The sequence below is a fragment of the Erpetoichthys calabaricus genome, chromosome 7, assembly GCF_900747795.2.
Source record: "Erpetoichthys calabaricus chromosome 7, fErpCal1.3, whole genome shotgun sequence".
Lineage (NCBI taxonomy): Eukaryota > Metazoa > Chordata > Cladistia > Polypteriformes > Polypteridae > Erpetoichthys > Erpetoichthys calabaricus.
Window position 1 is genome coordinate 138,100,413 of NC_041400.2, and position 19,595 is coordinate 138,120,007.

Here is a 19,595-nt window from a genome sequence, read left to right on the forward strand (position 1 = left end):
ATAAAAATGGAAGGGATTACAACGTGGCACCTTCCTTTCTTATCAGGCTGCACACATGAAAGGATACATCTAGAGGGCCCAAAGAATGGCAGGAACACGGCAACCCTTTATTTTGGATTTTTATTATCTACTGTAAAAAAGAAAAAAATATTTTGTACTTTCTGTCTTCAGATTTGTTTGTCGTCTGACAGAATTCTTCGTCAGCCCCCATTCATAAAAGCCTAAGTTAGTGTCTGAAATATTTTGCCTGCACTTAAGTAAAATATAGCAGAATGATATATACTGTATATTATTATTAAATAATAGGGATTCATATGCAGTGAGCTCTGGCACTGTGAAAAGCTCCAAGTGAATCCTCTGATCCTCCTCTTCCTTTCCCTTGGTGACTTGCAGAACTGCAACACACACACTCTTTAGAACCCGATGATCTTTAACGGATTGCTGTGTGCCTGACTGGAATGAGGTGACGGTGCAGCCAATGACTTTTTGAATGTAACTTTGCTGCCTATAAATCTGAGAAGATGTGCTGTGTGAAGTGGAAAATATGTTTTTAATAAGTGTTCTTCTTTCTTTTTAAAATTCCAGTTTGCACTAGTTTTAATTTGCAATAAAAAAGGATTCTGTGCTTTTTCCACCGACACATGTGTTCCTATTCAGGCAAAAAAAACTACAGTAGGCAGATAATCAGAAATGCAGCTTATGGCCAATTAGCTACTCTGTCTTTGATGTATATATCACCTTCTCCTGTGATTGCCCTAAAGTAGTTTAAATGTAACATAAATATTCTATATTTAGAGCATCCATATGGTAAGTGACTTATTCAGAGATCACAATGAAACAGAAATGAAATGTATTCCTGTCTCCTTGTTGCTTCCAATTCAGTTTATTTCTATATAGCACCTTTCTCAGTGAATATTTGTTGAGCTGTCCACACTAAACTTAAAATGAACTCTGTTTGAGGCAAATTTGCCATATTATAAGCTTGTGAGGGAAACATGGCAGTACAGTAGTTGGAACTGTTACTTCATAGCTCCAAAGGTTTGGTTTGTATCTCAGTCTGGTCACTACCTATGTGGGGTTTATATCGTTTTTCCTGTCTGCTCTGATATTTTTCCAGGTATTCTGGTTGCCTTCCTGGATCCATTGTTTGGCCAATTGGTGACTTACATCAGTTTCTTTTCACATCTGCAAGACAAGCAAGTTAGTTTGGTTGATGTCTCTAAACTTCTTCTTTATGAACATGTCCTACAATGGGCCTCCCCGGGATCGTTTCCTGTTAGTGTTGGGATAAGCTTTGGCTCTGTTCACCTTGTCTAAATGGATGGATGGATGTTGGTGGCTTATGGCTATAAACATCCTTTTTAACAATGCTAAAACCACTTTTTCCTGTATAATGTTAGACATTTTGCCATTGCTTGTGACACCCACTGCACTTCACACCTACCCTCTGACAGCTCTAAACTTAGTGTGCTGTACGTAGTATACTGTATACAACTGCACACTGTAGCATTGACATTTCACTTTACAGTAGGTCCATTTATGCTAGAAGGAGCAGATATTTTGAGGTTAGTAACTGCCATGCCATCATACCCATAACAGAATCGGCTCTTTTACTGTATGTTTAATCCAAATTGGCTTGTATAGCATTTTCATAGTAGTCACCACTTAAGGGAATTCATATGTCTGGTTGCTCTAGCACCTTCATTTCCTTCTAGTCCCATTACCACTTACCAGATTTATATTGTATCTTCTAACGACATATAGAAATATAGGCTAGACTCTTAGGGTTATTGATACTTAACTGTTTTTTATCTGTAATTTTCCACTTAGATCTGTTGAGTGTATTTGTTTGGATTTTTTTTACCTTATATAAGCTTTTGAAATCTCTGAGTTAAAAGAAAGTGGCATACAGACAATATACACACTTGCACATATTGTAAGAAACAATCTAAACTAATTTACCAAACATGTTTTTAAGTATACTTTCCATTTAAACATTAACATCTGCAGCAAAACTGGCTGGCTATGATAATGGGACACATGTGAATCATTGGGAGCCCACTGTCTAACAGTTAACATTTGGTTAAAGATCCTATTAGTATCTTTAGGTCTGCTGGGATTTCTGTTTTGTGCTTCGTTTCTGGCTTTGTTTTGTAGGAGACCTGCTTTAATTGCAGTGGTTGCAGAAAACAAAATGGGAAACCAGTGATGAAAGGAGCGTCTGCTCAATCACGCAGCTGGCATTACACAGAATTTGCATTTCAGTGCTTAAAGGCATTTGAATATTTTTCTCATGTAAAACACACTAGTCCAGCAAGACCCAAATAAAACTTTTCTTTGCACCCTCAGTAATCTTATACTTTTTTTTCTGTTTTACTTCAGGGTTTCACCTCAGCGGCACAGTGACGGAACCAGCTTCCCAGTCGGAACCGGAAATTGTCTGCAACGTTGCGATCAGCTTTGACCGCTGCAAGATTACCTCGGTGACCTGTAGCTGTGGAAACAAGGACATCTTTTACTGTGCACATGTTGTGGCTCTGTCATTATACAGAATCCGCAAGCCTGATCAGGTCAAACTGCATCTTCCCATTTCAGAGACCCTCTTTCAAATGAACAGAGACCAACTACAGAAATTTGTACAGTATTTAATTACAGTGCACCACACGGAAGTCCTGCCAACTGCCCAGAAACTAGCAGATGAAATTCTTTCCCAGAACTCTGAGATCAATCAAGTCCATGGTAAGTGTGCTGAGATGATTAAATAACAGACAACCTCAGAAAATTTTAGGTATACCTATCTTTCTACCTTTTTATGAGTTCCATCATTTTCTCTTTGCTTTTCCATATTTACCTTTAATAATTTTTATTTAAGTGGTTGCAGTATGCCTAAAATTGGCAAATTCTTATTTGCTTTTATAGCATTTGCTTTATTCATGTAGCCATTTAGGCATTTTATCTTTCTGTCAGAAAACTACACATGGTGAAAAGTAGTTTGTGAATCCTTCAGAATTTTCTGGGTTTCTGCATGAATTTGTAAAATGCAATCTGACCTTCTGAGTAATGAAACAGATTTAAGAATTAGTAGAACACACAAAATTGTATGTACTCTTGCTTTTTATTGAATATGTTTGTTTAAATATTCAAGGTCCAGGGTGGATGAAGAAATTATGTGAACATCTAGGAAAAAGAGTAATATAAGTTAATAAGATAACAGTCACCTTAAAAAATGAGTCCTGGTTTCTTGCACAAGTGCAACATAGCTAGAACAAAATGGAATTCTTAAGAAGAGTTGTTGAAAGCTGGAAAGGCTTGCAAAAGAATTTTTAAGGATGTGGGCTTCCATCCTTCCCCAAGTATTTGGTGCACTTACTTTTGGGACTGAATTTTCTCCGTAACAGCACTCAAGCAGCAGGTCCAAAAGAGCCCTAGAGTGAAAGCTAAAAGTGTTAGAGAATCTCTTGTGGCTGATATTATCTTTGAGTAAACAACAAGAAGATAATGAGCATAAATGGCGTTCATCAAAGATTTGACATTTAAGTTATATGTTCATTAAAATCATTAAAATGTACAACTGTGCATGGCTACTAGTTTTTCAGAAAGTATTTAAAAATAAAGTTTAAATTTACTGTCATGTGTGAATAAGAGAATCAAATCTTATTTACATGTCTTCCATTGACTAAAGACAATATGTATGATACTAACAATGGACAAAAAGAAGACAATGAATACATCATCACACAATACTTTTAATTTAATGTGGTTATTTGTATCTCTCTCTCTCTCTCTCTCTGTAAAGCGTATATATTCGCGTTTAAGTTTTCCCTTGATTTTACAGTATAATTTCCAGTATTTTATAGTGTTGGTCGTATAAGTCGAATGCGGAAAACTCACGCTATCGGTCCAAGAGATTATGATATATTAATGCCCACCTGAGAGAGTAACCACAGAGCACACTGCCTTTTTTTTCTCTGTATTGTGCCTACATGACCACATGGTAATACCCAAACTATTCCGGTGCCACGTTTGCACTGTTTTGTCTTTTTTTATATTTCACACCTTCATACACCTTTATCATAAGAGCATCCCTTATCTACAATGAAGTGTTCGATCAGAAGAAAATATAATGCTGGTTTTAAATTAAAAGTTGTTGAAGTGGTGAAAGAAATTGGTAACTGCTCTGCTGCAACAAAATTCAATGTGTCTGAGAAAATTGTGCAATATTGGAAGAAGCAAGAAGATGTAAAAAAATAAATAAATAAAGGGTCGCATTTTTGAATGGGTGTATAAGGCGGGGTCTGATTTTATGATCGGTTTTTCGGGTTTCAAGACCCAACTTATATGCGAGTATATACGATATATCTATAAATAAAAGCAGTTATGCCATTGTTGGTATGAGTGGCCGTTGAGCACCCTTTAACCTGTAGAATAAACCTTATCTCGAGTTTGAGTGGTAATTGGTCCTGCTGATAGAAAAATGACACATGCAGAGGAGATAGAAAAGTGACAGAGCATGATGGCTGAGGTCTTTAATAATACTTTTTTGCCTTTCTGAAGCAGTGTGTTTTATTCAGTATATGTCCTGAACAGAAAGATGTCTACTGGCAGTATTTTTTGCCGTGCTGTACCAAAATATACAGTAATACTTTTTTATTTTTTTTACGGGGGGTAATATTAATTCAGTGGAGCTCCTTACTCTTGAACATGCTACTGTACACGTAGTGACATATGAGTAAAACATTTCCTGTCGTAGAGGAATTCCTGCTTTTCTCAGTGACTGACCTTTGCTTTTGTTGATGGTCATTGCAGAGACTGATGGCACCCCAGACTAGTCTCAGCACTGCACGGTCAAAGTACAGGGAGCATTAGCATAGCTTGCTCTCTATAGCACTACTATAGACACATACTGACAAATAAAACAACCCTGGTTAACTAATTGTCTTTTTTATAACATCACCAAATTTCAATCAAAACAGTCAAAGTATTTTTTAAATTTTGAAATATTTTATTTTCCTATTTTAGGAGTTGTTCTAACTCCCAAATACAGTATTGATATACTGAAGTGTCCTTTCTTAGTGAATACATACAGCCCTAGATGTACAATCCTGCCAGCTTTAACCTTCTTAACTAAATGGGAAGCAATTGTTTTTGTTGATGATTGAGTGAGTCAGTCAAATTTGCACAAATCATCGCATATGGCCACCGTTGCAGAAATCACTGAGTTGATTTGGGTTGGTTTCAAATAAACGAGTCAGAATCCATACATGATTGGTCCTGTGCTGAAACAAGTCAAAATAAAATGTTATTTTAGGCTAAGTAAAGAAATGTATTTTATTACAGTGAAATTCAGAAGTGTTTTTTCTCTGGTGTTAAATAAGAGAGGAAATGCAAATGTAAAAGGTAGCTGTACACCATGTGTCTCATAGTTAACATTGTTCGGTATACTTTAATATATAACTTAATATATCTTCGTTAGACCTGCTTAAATGAATTCAGAGTTGCTGGGGAGTTGCAGCCTGTCCTGGCAATGTGGGACCTGAGGCAGAAATCGGCCCAGGAGAGGGCACCAGTCCATTACAATCTCTGCTCATGCACACACCAACACTAATACTCACATAATGCAAGTTTTTAATTGCCAGTTAACGTAAGCTGTTTATCTTTGGGGATATGGAACGAAAACTGGAGTAGTCTAATAAAAATCACCACAGACACTGTAAGAACATGTAAACTCCACACAGAAAACCACAGGCTATTGGTTATGAACTTGGAATACTGGATATGTAATGCCTATCTTGTATATTGAGCTTTATAATTAAAAAAAATACCACTGGGTGAAGACAACAAACAGCTACAGTGTATTTGCTGAGCAAACTAAGCATTTAGAGGTCTTTTTATATTTATCCATAGTGAGTCAAATACTAAACAATCTTGGCACTGAATTGCTTTTTGTAAGTTAGTAATAATAATATTAATAATAATAATAACACATTTTATTTATATAGTGCCTAGAACTGAGATTTTAGTTGCCCAAGTTACAATTTGTGAAATTGGAAAGGTTCAACTTTTTAGTAATTACTATTGTTAAATTTGGTGGTCTCATTCACAAACAACAAACTGACTGGTTATGTCATTGTAGTCAAGAAGTACATTTGTATTGTTGTTCTGCCCAACAGCCATGGCACTTGTTGATCAGCTAATGTCTGTGCATTTTACATAAATGTCAATCTACTTCTTCTCTTAAGCATGGTTTCAGAGCAAAGAAGGTACTACATTTAGAAGAATTTGACAGTTCTTGAAAGTTATTCTTAAACATATAAGTATAGTTAAGTGTGTGTTCTAACAGTGTCTTCTAGTCTATGCATCATAAAATTGAAAAAATATTGTTAAAATAATTATATCTTGCTCTGGCAGCACATCGGTGCTTGGTTACTGCTTTATGTCTGATGTGGCGCACTGTTCCAGGCCCCTACCACCATGAATTGGATCAAGCGGCTTTAATAATGTGTAGACAGATGGATGGACATTTCTAATTCTATAATGGATGATGCATTTAGTAGAAGGAAAACTGAAAACTTTAAAACAATACAGACAACAAAATTGTTGAGGCTGAGTTGCTATCAAACTGTACATTAATTGTAGCAATACGTTCAGGGATGGGTTGACTTTTGTAGAGGGTAGCGGTGCAAGGCAGGCAGATAAATGAACTGATTAATAAGTACATAATTATGCGGTACAAGATATGACATTTGAACACGTCAAATACATGTAATTAAATAATGAAAAGATATAATAATAATAATCTACTTCTTTTGTCTCCTCCCGTTAGGGGTTGCCACTGTAGATCATCTTCTTCCATATCTTCCTGTCCTCTGCATCTTGCTCTGTTACACCCATCACCTGCATGTCCTCTCTCACCACATCCTTCCTTGAACATCTTGACTCTTCCCATACTTGATCCAGGAGTGGTTACTTTCTCTGGGTATGAATACTGCTAAATTTGTGCTGGCCTTTTACTGAAAACCCACTGAGTAACTTTTGAAAATCCTCTTCTTTTAATATAATTTTGCACAGCCTTCCTGCAGTATGAGTCAGTGGGTCATCTAGCTCCAGTACACAGAAGTGACAGCATGACTGGCTAGAACAATACAATACAGTTTATTTTTGTATAGCCCAAAATCACACAGGAAGTGCCACAATGGGCTTTAACAGGCCCTGCCTCTTGACAGTCCCCAGCCTTGACTCTCTAAGAAGACAAGGAAAAACTCCCAAAACAACCTTGTAGGGAAAAAATGGAAGAAACCTTGGGAAAGGCAGTTCAAAGAGAGAACCCTTTCCAGGTAGGTTGGGCGTGTAGTGGGTGTCAAAAAAAGGGGGTCAATACAATACAATGCAGTACACAGAACAGAACAATTTCTCAATGTAGTAAGAAATAAAAAATATAAATTTTAGAAGTACAGAGCAGAATTTAACAGTAGATGATATATCCCATAATAAGATTTGGATTTGTGTAGAGTCCTGGAGACCTCATCCTTCAAGCTGCCTCCCCATTTGGCCATTCCACGGCTGAAACAGTGCTGGGCCAGCCAATCCGATGAAAGGACCCCTCTTTCCCACGATTCCTGCGATCCTCCATCTGGGATGACTTTTCCTTAGGCGAACCTTGATGGCCGGCGCATGGTGTCATGATCTTGGTATATCTTCGCTTACTATTTGTTTCACCATCTCATGGGTGTGCTGTTTTATTGTTTTGCTTGTGCCCTTGGATTGAAAATGTGTAACTGGTCTAAGGTCCTCTGAAGACCTCCCGTTACAGAACTGGGCTGGGGTAGAGTGAAGATTTGTCCACCCCATTTTTAGTGTTAATCTTGGCAAAAACTTATTGTTGTTGTTCTTGTTACTTTATCTAGTTCAATTTCATTTTCAATTAAAGAATCACAAAAAGGTTTATTCAGTGCTACGTAAAGGCAGTACATTGAAAAAATAATAAGAAGACATTTAACACCTGAAAATGGGATGTCGGATGAAGCAACTCAAATGAAAGTAAAATTACAAAAAAGAAATAATTCTGACTCATAAACTAAAATTAATGCGTTATTTCTAATTGAATGTGGGTACAGTATATCAAATGCTGAACGCTCTAGTTAATCGGATTAAAAAACTGACAGCATGTAATGGATGGTGCTCTTCAGCACTAAAAGGTTTGAGCCATTACTGTGTTAATGAGATATTTCCTACTTGTTTGTAATAGGGTTGATCTGGATTTGCCAATATTGATTTTATTGATGAATTTGCTTGCTCAGATATAAATAGGCATTTTTTTCCTTTGTACTTTCTGTGAAGTTTACTTTTTTGTGATATGCATTATATTCTTGATTTTTATTACTTTTTATTTTTTGTCGGTCTTATTATTGCTATTTGCAGAGACCTTGGGTTTTAGAAGGGCCCTATATAAATACATTAAAATTATATATATATATATATATATATATATATATATATATATATATATATATATATATATATTTTATAAAAATAAAATCCTGGGAGAGATGTGATCTTCACGTGAAGGTCACGGAAAACACTTAAAAGACCCGCAAGACGAAAGAGATTGGCCACAGAGCGTCTTGCGGGGACCTTAAACATGACACTTTGTGCCAAGAGATTGACCCAGGACCATGAGATTCTTGCAAGACACACCCTACTTAAAACCAATATCAAATAAGACCATGGGCAGCAAAACACTCAGTCATGTCAAGCCTTTGAGCACACATAGATCCAGGGCTCTCAGCGCATATAAAGCGTATAAGGACAATACGTTATAGATAAAATGTCGACGACTAAGCAAAGAAGAAAGAGTAGTGCAGAGAAAAGAGACTTAAAAGCGTTGGAGAGAAAAAAATGCAAAAAAGAAAAAGAATAATCTAGGTGCAAATTCAGAAAATAAGGAAAGTAATAATCAGTCCGGAACAAGTGGAATTGACAAAAAACCATGTCCAATCGGGCTCATACTTTGTCTTTTAATTCTAACTTCATAAAGACGTTCAAAAAGTTGGCTCTATACACATGCAGAGCAGGTTAGAGATTATGAAAGCAGTGGAATTCGAAAGGCTCAAAAAAAAAAAAAACAATGGCGCGATACACATGCAGAGAAAGGTAAAGAATATGAAAGCAGGAAAATTTGAAAGTATTGTAGCGTCCCTTCCAGGTTGAAGTCTTTTTTATTTTTTTTGGAGTGACTGTTAGGTTCGATTGAGGGAGGGCGGAGTACAGCATGGAAGACTGACAGCGGGGTATTGACTGATGCTGTAAGGTGGGGGGGGGGGGGTCCCAGGATGGGAGGAGGGGTTGGAGAGGGTGCTAGAAGGTTGTGTTTGGGGCTACAAAGTCTGCGTTCTTTTTCTTGATTGTTCAAGTAAAAATTTTGTGAGACTTTACTACGTCTGTCTGTTTTTTTTTTTTTTTACTTCTTCTCTTTTAGAGCCAGACACGGAGGTTGCTACAATATCAAAAAAAGTTAGTAAAGATCAAATTAGCACAAACAAAGAGAATTTATTACTCGGAGAAATAACGAAAAGGCAAATAGAGATTGAATATATGGACATAGGTGATATGTCTGAAGTATGTAAATATTGTATGGCTTTGAAGTTTAAGTCAGAGAATTTCAAAAACGGAGTTTACCTCACATGCATTTATTGGTTACTTTTCAAAAAAAATTATTAACTGCTGATGATGTAGATCATTTTGTCTGTGCTGAAATTCCAAACAGAGAAACCTGTCCTGAATTATGGTACAAAGTCATTAAACACGTCTCACGGACCTCATTAAAAAGATTCAGGATGTTGGGACTCTAAAGATTCCAAATATTGTTTTTAAAGAAGTTCTGAAATAAAAATGAAACTAATGAAATAGCAACAATTCACAGAAAAAAAAAGTCTTAAATGTGTATCTGGAAAACCAAACATGGGGATTGGTGAGCAAAGCAAGCAGGGGGGCGAAGCCCCCTAGTGTGTGTGTGTGTATGTATGTATATATATATATATATATATATATATATATATATATATATATATATATAAAATAATAATAATAATAATATAATATACTACCCATCCCCCGCGGCTTCGCCTGCGTAGTAGTGAAAAAGGACAAACTTTAAAAGTCAATAAAGATACATGGCAAGAGAGAGCGATTCAAACGGAGGCTGGCATGTGAGTGAGAAGGGCCCCACCCGGCTCCCCACTCCTGACATCATGCTTCCCCCTCCTCTCGGCCCCCAGCCTCTTTCTCGGATTAGCGTGAATATATCGCTCCTGCAAGCGAACTATGATTCTTAGCGAGATGAGAGAAGTCGCAATATCAAGCGGAATGTTCAAGCAAGTTCTAGAAAAAAATGTATTTAACCCGTTAAGTAGTTCTCTCGTTCGCTAGTTAAGCGGATGTAAGATGCACCCCGAGGCTGAAGCGTGAGAGAGGAGGGCCCTGCCCCCCTCCCCTCGGCCCACTGTGTGTCTCTTGAATCGGTACCACAAGAAAACTATTATACTTAGCATGATGAGAGAGAGGTCGCAAAATCAACCACAATGTTAAAGCAAATTATAGGAAAAAAGTAATTCTCTCGTTATAGCAGCAGTATTAATAATAGTATTGCCCTCTGGTAAATGAGATGCTTCCTGTAGAAGCACTGAGGTACATTCCGTAACTGCATATATTTTTGATTTTTATAAATATTTTGTTTTAATGTTCACAATAATTGTTTCTAAATTCTTTTGTCAGCTAATGAAATTCAATTGGCTTTTTTTCATGATGCATCTCAAAATCCACTTATTCAAGAAATGTAAGCTTTGTATTTGTGAGTAAAACAAACCCTAGACATACATGTTGGGAAGCAAGTATCTGTCTGAAACATTATGCAGTTTTCAAACAGATGTATATTTTAAACTGAATATTCTCAGTTTAGGTCCTGGTGAGTCACTTGTGTCTACCAGCTTTCTCACCAAATGAATATGTAAACTATAAATTCTTCATCCAGTCATATATCCTTCCAAAACCCGCTTTTCCATTAATGGTTAACAGAGAACCACAGCTCATACTACTAATATTGGGCACAAAGCTGGAACAGGCCCTTTATCTCTGGCCTCAATAATGTGCACACCAGCTCCTGAACTAATAATGAGCTAATTTAGAGTTGCCAATTAAACTGACATGCCCATCACCAGGATGCAGAAGGAAATATGAATACTCAGGGAAAACACAGATAAAGGGAAAAGTGCAAACATCTCACAGTGGGGTCTGGAGCTGTGAGGCAGTGACATGAATAATCTGTCACTGTGCCCACTTGCATAATTCAATTGATTAAAACAGCAATCACTTTAGTTTTGGCTTTAAAAACAGTCCTCCCTCTTCAATATGATACAACAGGTAAGACAAAGCATTAATTGGCTTGTAAGCTAACTAGGTACCTGTGGACAAGCCTCTGTTGCACCTGTGTAGTACTGAGGAACACCCGTGAACTTGAGTAAGTGTTGTCTTATATAATGCAAGTGAAAAACCAACACCCATTTTGGATCCATCTTTATAAGCCAGTAGGCAACTCTGTAACCTGATGTGCCTGTTTCTTCTGCCAGTTACCTCCATGAGTCTAATAACAGTCAGTCAGATTGCAGAGTGGTTTTTCATCATCAGGATTAGTATACCATGTATCACTTACTCATTAATATTACTATCTCTTATACAAATGCGACAAAAACACCATGAGTTGCTTTTACTTTTATTGACATTAATGTAAAGATTTTTTTGTTTTTCTTTAAGTGTTTTAATCATCACTTGGATAGCATTGAGACTTGCTTTATAGGAGGGATATTCAAAAAGGTTTGAGCCTGACCCTGAATATAACCCTATTATTTCATGGTGCTGATTCTGCATTGTTAAAATTGTTAATTGTCTAGTGTTTATGGTTTATAGTGTATGCTTCTTCCTTCATAACAATAATAATTCCAAAACTGGATTCTAAAATAGGCAAAAACAATTATTAAGTTAATGGATCACTAATGCTAAAGAATAATGCACCTTTTGTAAATTTCGTTGTTGCATAGTTAAGAGATCGGCTATAGAATTCCATTATGGCAGAATGTCTCTGTAAGTTGGATCCAAGGTCTGGCTAGCCTTCAGCTTTTACAGCAGTAGAAAATTGTGCCGTGAATTTTTATGAAGGATTAAATAGTGATGGTGTGTGAGAAAGGAGACATTTTGATTAGCTATGGGTCGGTTCTACTTGTTCAATTAAAACATGAAGAATATTGGTGCATTCTTCAGTATGCAGAGACACCTGAAGGGAAGCATCTCCACATGTAAGGTTCCAAAGAGACTCTTGAGTTATTGAACATTCCTCAATGTCATCAGCTCAAGGTTCAAGCCAATCTGGGTAAGACTATATACATATTTTTTTAGGATGTTGATAGTATCATTCTTACTAATGACACATCTCAAAAGGCCTATATAATTAGTCAATATTATAGTGATTGACTACCAAATTGCCTATTCAAATCTGTAAAAATCAGCAATGAAAGTGTTCGGCCATCTCAGTTCTGCTTCATGACAATGCCCCCACTCACTCTCTATAGGTTACAAAGGCTGCACTGCAAAATTGTTTATTTAAAGAGATGCCACTACCACGCTGTTCTCCGCAGACCATGTGACGGTCACCTATTGTCTTATCTCAATGATGAAGACATCAAGTCGGCTGTTTAAGAAAAGTTTTATTAAAGTGGCATTTTCAGGCTTGTGAACATTATAAGAAGTATATTATTGTTTATTGGTTTACATTGGAAAAATGAAGCTAGTTTGGTTATACTCAGGCTGAGTTTTATTGATCACCCCCTCCACATTTAAGTAGTCTAAATTAAAGTAGTTTCCCTACTCCACATTAGTTGCTTTTTTAGTCATTCCAAGCTTACAGTATCTGTAGAATACTGCAAATTGGAGCCTTTGAAACACTGGGCTGAGTGTTTAATGTAGTTGTTAGAATGTGCTATACATTTATTTCAGTGGAGGCAACTTCTGCAACTGATACACAAAACCATGATTAGACATGCTAAAGCAGGAAATCATAATTCATTTTTTAATGAGGGTTACATATAACATGCCCCATCATTTTCTTTTTGAATATACTAGGACCTAGTACAATGGGATAATTTTGTTCCCATAAAATTGTTTTGGAACCAAGAGCTGGCTGTGTTTGCTTAAGATGTCCTGTTGTCTTTTTGTAGTACTACATATTAGAAAGATCTCAAAGTTATGAATATATAAACTAAGCCTTTCAGAAAAAAAATCTGCTAGTCATTTGCCACTTGTCAGTTTTTATGAAAATGGTCATCTTTTTATTTCTGGTTCACATAACCAAGCACTGATGCCTTCCACATACAGTAGCTTAGGAATCTTTAAGCCTAGAAAACACATTTTTAAGAGTAGTGGCCAGAATGGCAGATAACATACCTTAACATTCTCAAATCCACTTAATCCAGTGCCTGTCAATAACTGGAATTTAATTTTTTAGGTCCATGCAGAATAAATTTGGTCCAGATGATGACTGAGCTTATGCCATATAAAAAGTGCAAGACCTGTTTTAAAAAATAAAAAAAAAAAGTTGTTGTTTGACTTTGCTCTAGGTTTGTAGCTCCCTGTACTGCACCGTAGTCTGGGTATTTAATTTCAACACCCCCCTGCAATAGGCTGACTCCTTGACATGAATAAAGGGGCTCTGGTTTTTATAACCATGCCTTTGAGCAACAACTGCTGTCACCAGAAATGTGCTGCTCCCTACACCACATCTGTGCCTTCTGTGTCCAAGCACTGACTCAGCCATTGAACATCAAAGACACAGTTAAGTCAAACAAATATGGGAAACATTCACCCATTTTGATTTTTTTTAAAGAAAAACAATTTAGCATCCACTTAGAGTTAACAGTGTGGCAAAGCTCAAATGAGCACCTTATTGTTTCAAAACCCATATGGTATCAAGTCTGCAGGAACACTGCTGCTTTCTTTTGTGCTACACAATTCTGGAAGTGGAAGGCTAATTAGCACCGCATTTTCATCTGATTTACTGAGCACTTATTCCATGAGGCTTGCTTCAGCTCATGCTAAGAGGTTCTGTCTTGTTTCATTTATACTTTCTACATAAAAATGGTTATTTTTTTAGCTGAAAAAAAAAACAGGCAACTTATTTGGCAAGAATACTGAGAAATGCTTCTCACCAGCTGCTTAAAAAATAAAAAAAACACAACACTCTGAACTGTATTACTGAAAGTATGGCAACTTGGATCTAATTACAAGACTGTAGTTTTGCTTTCTTATTTTTTTTTTTGCATATGTTACCAATTTTTATCAGTTCAGGTTGGCGCTCTTCCTCCATGACCCTGAACTGGAATAAGCAGGTTTGAAAATGAATAGACAGTTCAAGATATTTATGACTGTGTAGCTGCACTGAGATTTGCAGTAATTTATGCCAAAGCTTTAGGAGATTTTTTTATTTTGTGACCCGTTAATTTCTGTCATTGAAGAACAATTGGCGAGTGGTATGATGACACAATGGGTATTGTTGTTGCCTTAAAGGATAAGTTTGGTATTTTTCAAATCCAAGTTATTTTTACACAAACATGGTATATACAGTATGCATTAGCCATGCAATATTGTGTTCTAAAGTTAATCATTTTTTAATATGTTCAAAAAAATATCTTGCCCTCACTGGTGCTTTACAATAGAGGCGCATGGGGCATCACTTAAAAATAAAAGCCTAAAGATTTATAGATGAAGCGGCAAAAATTTCAATATAAGAAAAGATTGCCCTCCGTGTTTTTAATGCATGTTTGTGGCAGCAAAAGGGATCTGGAAATAATCATTTTGTCGCATTTTCCTGGTACTGTTTTTCTTGTGGTAAGAATACATTTTCTATTCGCGTGCGTAAATACGGAAGTAAATCAAAACAAAACCAACCATATGGCACAAAACATTTACTGTGAATTGGTCATTCAGTCACACCCCAGGGGGGGTGAAACATTATTGTGGAAGAAGACAAACACTGAGATGGTGTGCTCACAGGTGTTCTTTTAAAATTTATGAAACTATTGGTGCTTTTTTGTTAAAAAATGACATGTATAAACTATTTTACAATGTGTGTGTGTAACCACAAGACACAGCTTGATATGCAACAATTATCTTGGATGTTTTGTAGCCTTCATTTACATAATCTTTTTGAGTCTGAGGCAGTCAGCAGCGTGCCCCTGTTAAGCCGATCACCTGATGTGACTCACTGCAACTAGACAATGACTGGCTACAATACAATAAGACGGTTAGATTTTGTCTTAAGTCATTGGGGCTGCTCTGTACGCAGGAGACCTGACAACCAATGAATGCTCAGCTGGCAGTACGATGCATAGAATGCAGTGAGGAGGAATAAGAAATGCAGGTGTTTTGAACCTGACAAACAGATGAGAAGCTCATCTTTCTGATGTCTCATATTTTACATACTATAACAGAATAGAAAAAAAAATAAAGGGCTGAAGTTGCTGCTGAACCTATTACAGCTGTTACCCTTTGTTAAGTGCTGGCTCTGTCAGGCAGCAAGCTACTGACTATCAGATAAAAGGGAGAGCACGACTGGAGGATGGGCGTTTGGTCATTAAATGTGACATGGGCTGCAATTTTCAACAACGCGATCAGAGACTCTGGTCAACAAATCAGATATACCCCACAACAAATGTGTAATGTGACATTAGATGAATAAATCCAACATATTGGTTCTTCTCCAGATATTCCAATTTTCTTCCTACATCCCAAATACATGTGGGTTACAACTGACCCTGTGCAAATGTGGATGTGTATACGTATGGGTGGTCCCTCTAATGGTCTAGCCCTCTATTCAATGCTGGCTCCTGCCTTGTTGTCAGAATTGGTTCCAAACCTCTGCAACCCTGAATTGCATTGAGGAGTTTATAAATGTTATGTGATAGATAGATAGATAGTGATGTGAAATTATTTGTAATGCACACCATTACTTATGTGACTAGCACTCCACAGAGGTTCTGGGCTGCCTACATTAATTGTTGGAGGAGTTCTCTTCTTAGTAATGGTACTCCTTTTCTCATTTAGTCCACTTTGGCCCTGAAGCTTAATGCCCATTTCATGCTTCCCTGAAATCCTCAAACACAACACGTTACTGTGTGATATTCTGCACTGAATGAAACTAGTGCTTTCTATATGTAAATTATACATCTTAAATGAGTCAGCACTGCTTTATTCACTTTTCCAGTCAACAAGATTAAAGGATGATTTACTGTATATAAAATAAACAGGAAAGGATCACACAGCCCAGAGAGCTACAGTGCATGAATATTTAATTTTCAGCTTTTTGCTTACAAATTATCACACAGTTTTACAAATCAGAATTACTGAAAGCACATGGAGAGAAGAATTTTTCAAAATAAAGTGACATCAGTGAGAAAGGGATACATTTAAAGTCCATGTTCTAAAAACCTCTTGCATTCTGCTTAGCATTTTCCTAATGCTTATCAACAGAGCCATCCATCTTATATATAAATGTATATGCATAGAAGTGTGGGTGTCTGTCTGTCCGGCCCAGGGTAAGGGCTCCACCTCTGAAGAAACAAGCTCGCTTAGCCACTAATACACAAGCGAGGCCAGCACATTGGCAAAATGAAACCTCTGAAGAAAGAGTCACTTGCTTAGCCGCTAATACAGAAGCGAGGCGAGTATATTGACAAAACAAAATGTCTGAAGAAAGACAAAGTAGCTTAGCCGATAATGCACAAGCGATGTGAGCATGTCGGCAAAACGAAACCTCTTAGGAGAGAGATGCCCAGAGTAGTTCCTTTCAATTACCTGACATCTATCTCTACATTTCAATTTTTTTCTGATGATTTCAATAGTTTCTTGGATCCCGGGCTTTTTACAGCATGGGCTTACACAGCTAGTATTTTATAAAATGATTAAAAATGTACACCAATTTCAGCTAAAAAAAAAAGGCAAATTAAAACACTTGAGGAGGTAGAGCAAGGTTTCATCAGCATACATCTGCAAAAACCTCAAATAGTCTCAAATGAATTCCATTCTTGATGGCAAGGTGGTGCATTGGGTAGAACTGTTAACTCAAGGATCCCGCATTTTGGCTTTGAATTCTTTGTCTGTGGTGATTTACCTCTGGGTATTCTGTTTTTTTTTTAGCCTGTCTCCAAAGATGTGCAGGTAAGATTAACTGAAAAAATCAAAATCAGCTTTTATGTGTCGGTGTGAGTAGCTCATGTGATCAACGGGTCACACTATATTGGACTACTTCCTGCCCAGCATAGTACTTCTGGGATAGACCCCAGCCCAAGGTGGATCTGAATTGGATTACTGTATGCGGATTTGACAATTTGATAAGATGAGGAGATTGTCTACTTAAAAATTAAAAACGCTAAAGTGTGAGTTTAGACAATTCTAAATAAAATGATCAGAGGCACTGTTTTCTCATCTACAATTGCTGGTTCAAATAAACTAGCTGATGAATATGTGAAATTCCTTGATTATGTTATAGGTTTATGGGGTCATATTATAGTGTTAATATACACCTTTAACCGGTAGTCGTTATTAAAACTCATCAGTTTCATTTGTCTGTTTAGCTTAAAAGCATTGATCTTTCTTGTTCCTTAAACAAATTAATACATTCTTGTATGTGTAAGATTTGGATGCCTATTCTGTTTATGCACTGTCAAATTTGCTGACTTGGACTTCAGGACTACTACATGTCCCAAGGAGTTGTGCTAAACACTTTTCAGTCTGATGAAAGATGGAAGGCATGCGTAGTTGCTAGATATTAACACAGTGGAATCAAATTTAATTACCGTAATTACTCTTTTGCTTCCATATATTTTGTGGAAATTGTAAGTGGTTCTTATCCCTTTACGAAGTTTGTGTTCTTCCAGTGTCATCATTGATTTGAATTAAGTGGGCAGTTGTTTCCATTTGCTAGAAGTGAAGGTAGCATCAGCTGTTTACTTTAATTCACCAACTGGTTAACTGTATAAAAGGTTGGCATGTTGGTCCTATTGGTTGCTCCACAGCTTGAGGGGCCTAGGTGTCATTTCTATCCCAGTGTCTTGTCTGTTGGGCACCTATACTAGTGAAGGGTGATTCCTGAATGATTCTTTCTTTTGAACGACTTTTTTCAATTGAATAATAGGAATCGATTTGCGAGAATGGAGGAATCAATTCAGTACAGCTCAGTGGGAGTGCTAAAGCTGATGCGTGATGCCATCAGCCTCTTTCATTTACGTAGATGTTTAAAGTATATGTGCAAGTACTGCCCATCTGATTCATGGTTCTCATTCAATTCACTTATAAATCTTTAGTAGTCCGAACTAAACCGTTATTGACAACATTGTCATTGATTATTCTCTCATTCATCATACACATTTATATTAGAATGGTATATTTGTCTGTTCGATACAACTTATTAATGGAGCTGTTATAAATGGAACGTATAAACATAACATTAAACTAATATATTTGTCCTTTTGTACTTTCAAGAAATTAGTCGGGCAAAACAGAACCTTATGCAAATATTATTCTGATTTCTAACAATTATTTGCTTTCAGTTTTATTTTAGTGCACATTTTTTACAGCTCATTGAAAGCATCGAACATGCATCATTAACTAATTCAAGTTTGAATCATTAACTGAGAACAGGTCATACCATTCTTGTTCAAATATGATTGTTGAACTTGCTGTGTTATTTTAATTCTGCATTTTCACTATATTGTCAAGCTTTGATTTGTGAATGAGTCACACAAATCTCATTCATTTGATTCACAAATCGAATTGCTGAATCATTACCTGAGAATGAGCCACACAGTTCTTGTTCAGATACGATTGTTGAGTTTGCAATCTTATTTTAATTATGCATTTTCACTGTATTGTCATGCTTTATGCTTTCAGCGATTTCAATATTATATAGTATGAATTACCAGCATGTTTAATAAATAAAAAATATAAAAAACATATTAGAATTAAATAAATAATTAATTTGCAATTCATTCAGGGTGACAAGAGAAAGACTTTTGTTCTTTTATTGTGGATGAATCAAATAGATCAATTCACTTAATTTGATAGTTTGTAAGTATCAAATCAATAAAGTGAATCAAAATGCCCATCATTAACCTGCAAAAATCTGCTAAGACATGTAGGTTACATTTTTGAAAATTGTAAATTTTCTTTTTATAAGGTAGAGTAGTTATGATAGTGTGAGTCTATTGCAGTGGACTGTTCTCTGAATTATGGTGATCTGGTTGTGAATAAACCGAGCATGTAAACAGATAGATGGATTAATGCTTTTCTAGGTAGATGGATTAATGAATTTCTCTGTTTATGTTTCCACATTACGTTTTGTGATGATATTACACTTGCTTTTTTCAAATTATATTTGTGCTAATAAATGGACGTGTATGTATAAACTGAAATGCTTAGAATACATATGTACGCGCTCACACACATTTACATCACAGGTGGCGCAGTGGTAGTGCTGCTGCTTTGCAGTAAGGAGACTG

The 19,595-nt window shown here is 36.5% G+C and overlaps 1 protein-coding gene across 1 annotated transcript in view; it reads left to right on the top strand.

The window, feature by feature from the left end:
- Positions 1-19,595, top strand: part of zswim6 (zinc finger, SWIM-type containing 6) — a 228,064-nt gene that overhangs the window by 123,960 nt on the left and 84,509 nt on the right. The window contains exon 2 of the mRNA XM_028805456.2: positions 2,383-2,739. Within this exon, the coding sequence (XP_028661289.2) occupies positions 2,383-2,739 (357 nt within the window). The remainder of the gene's footprint in view (positions 1-2,382; positions 2,740-19,595) is intronic.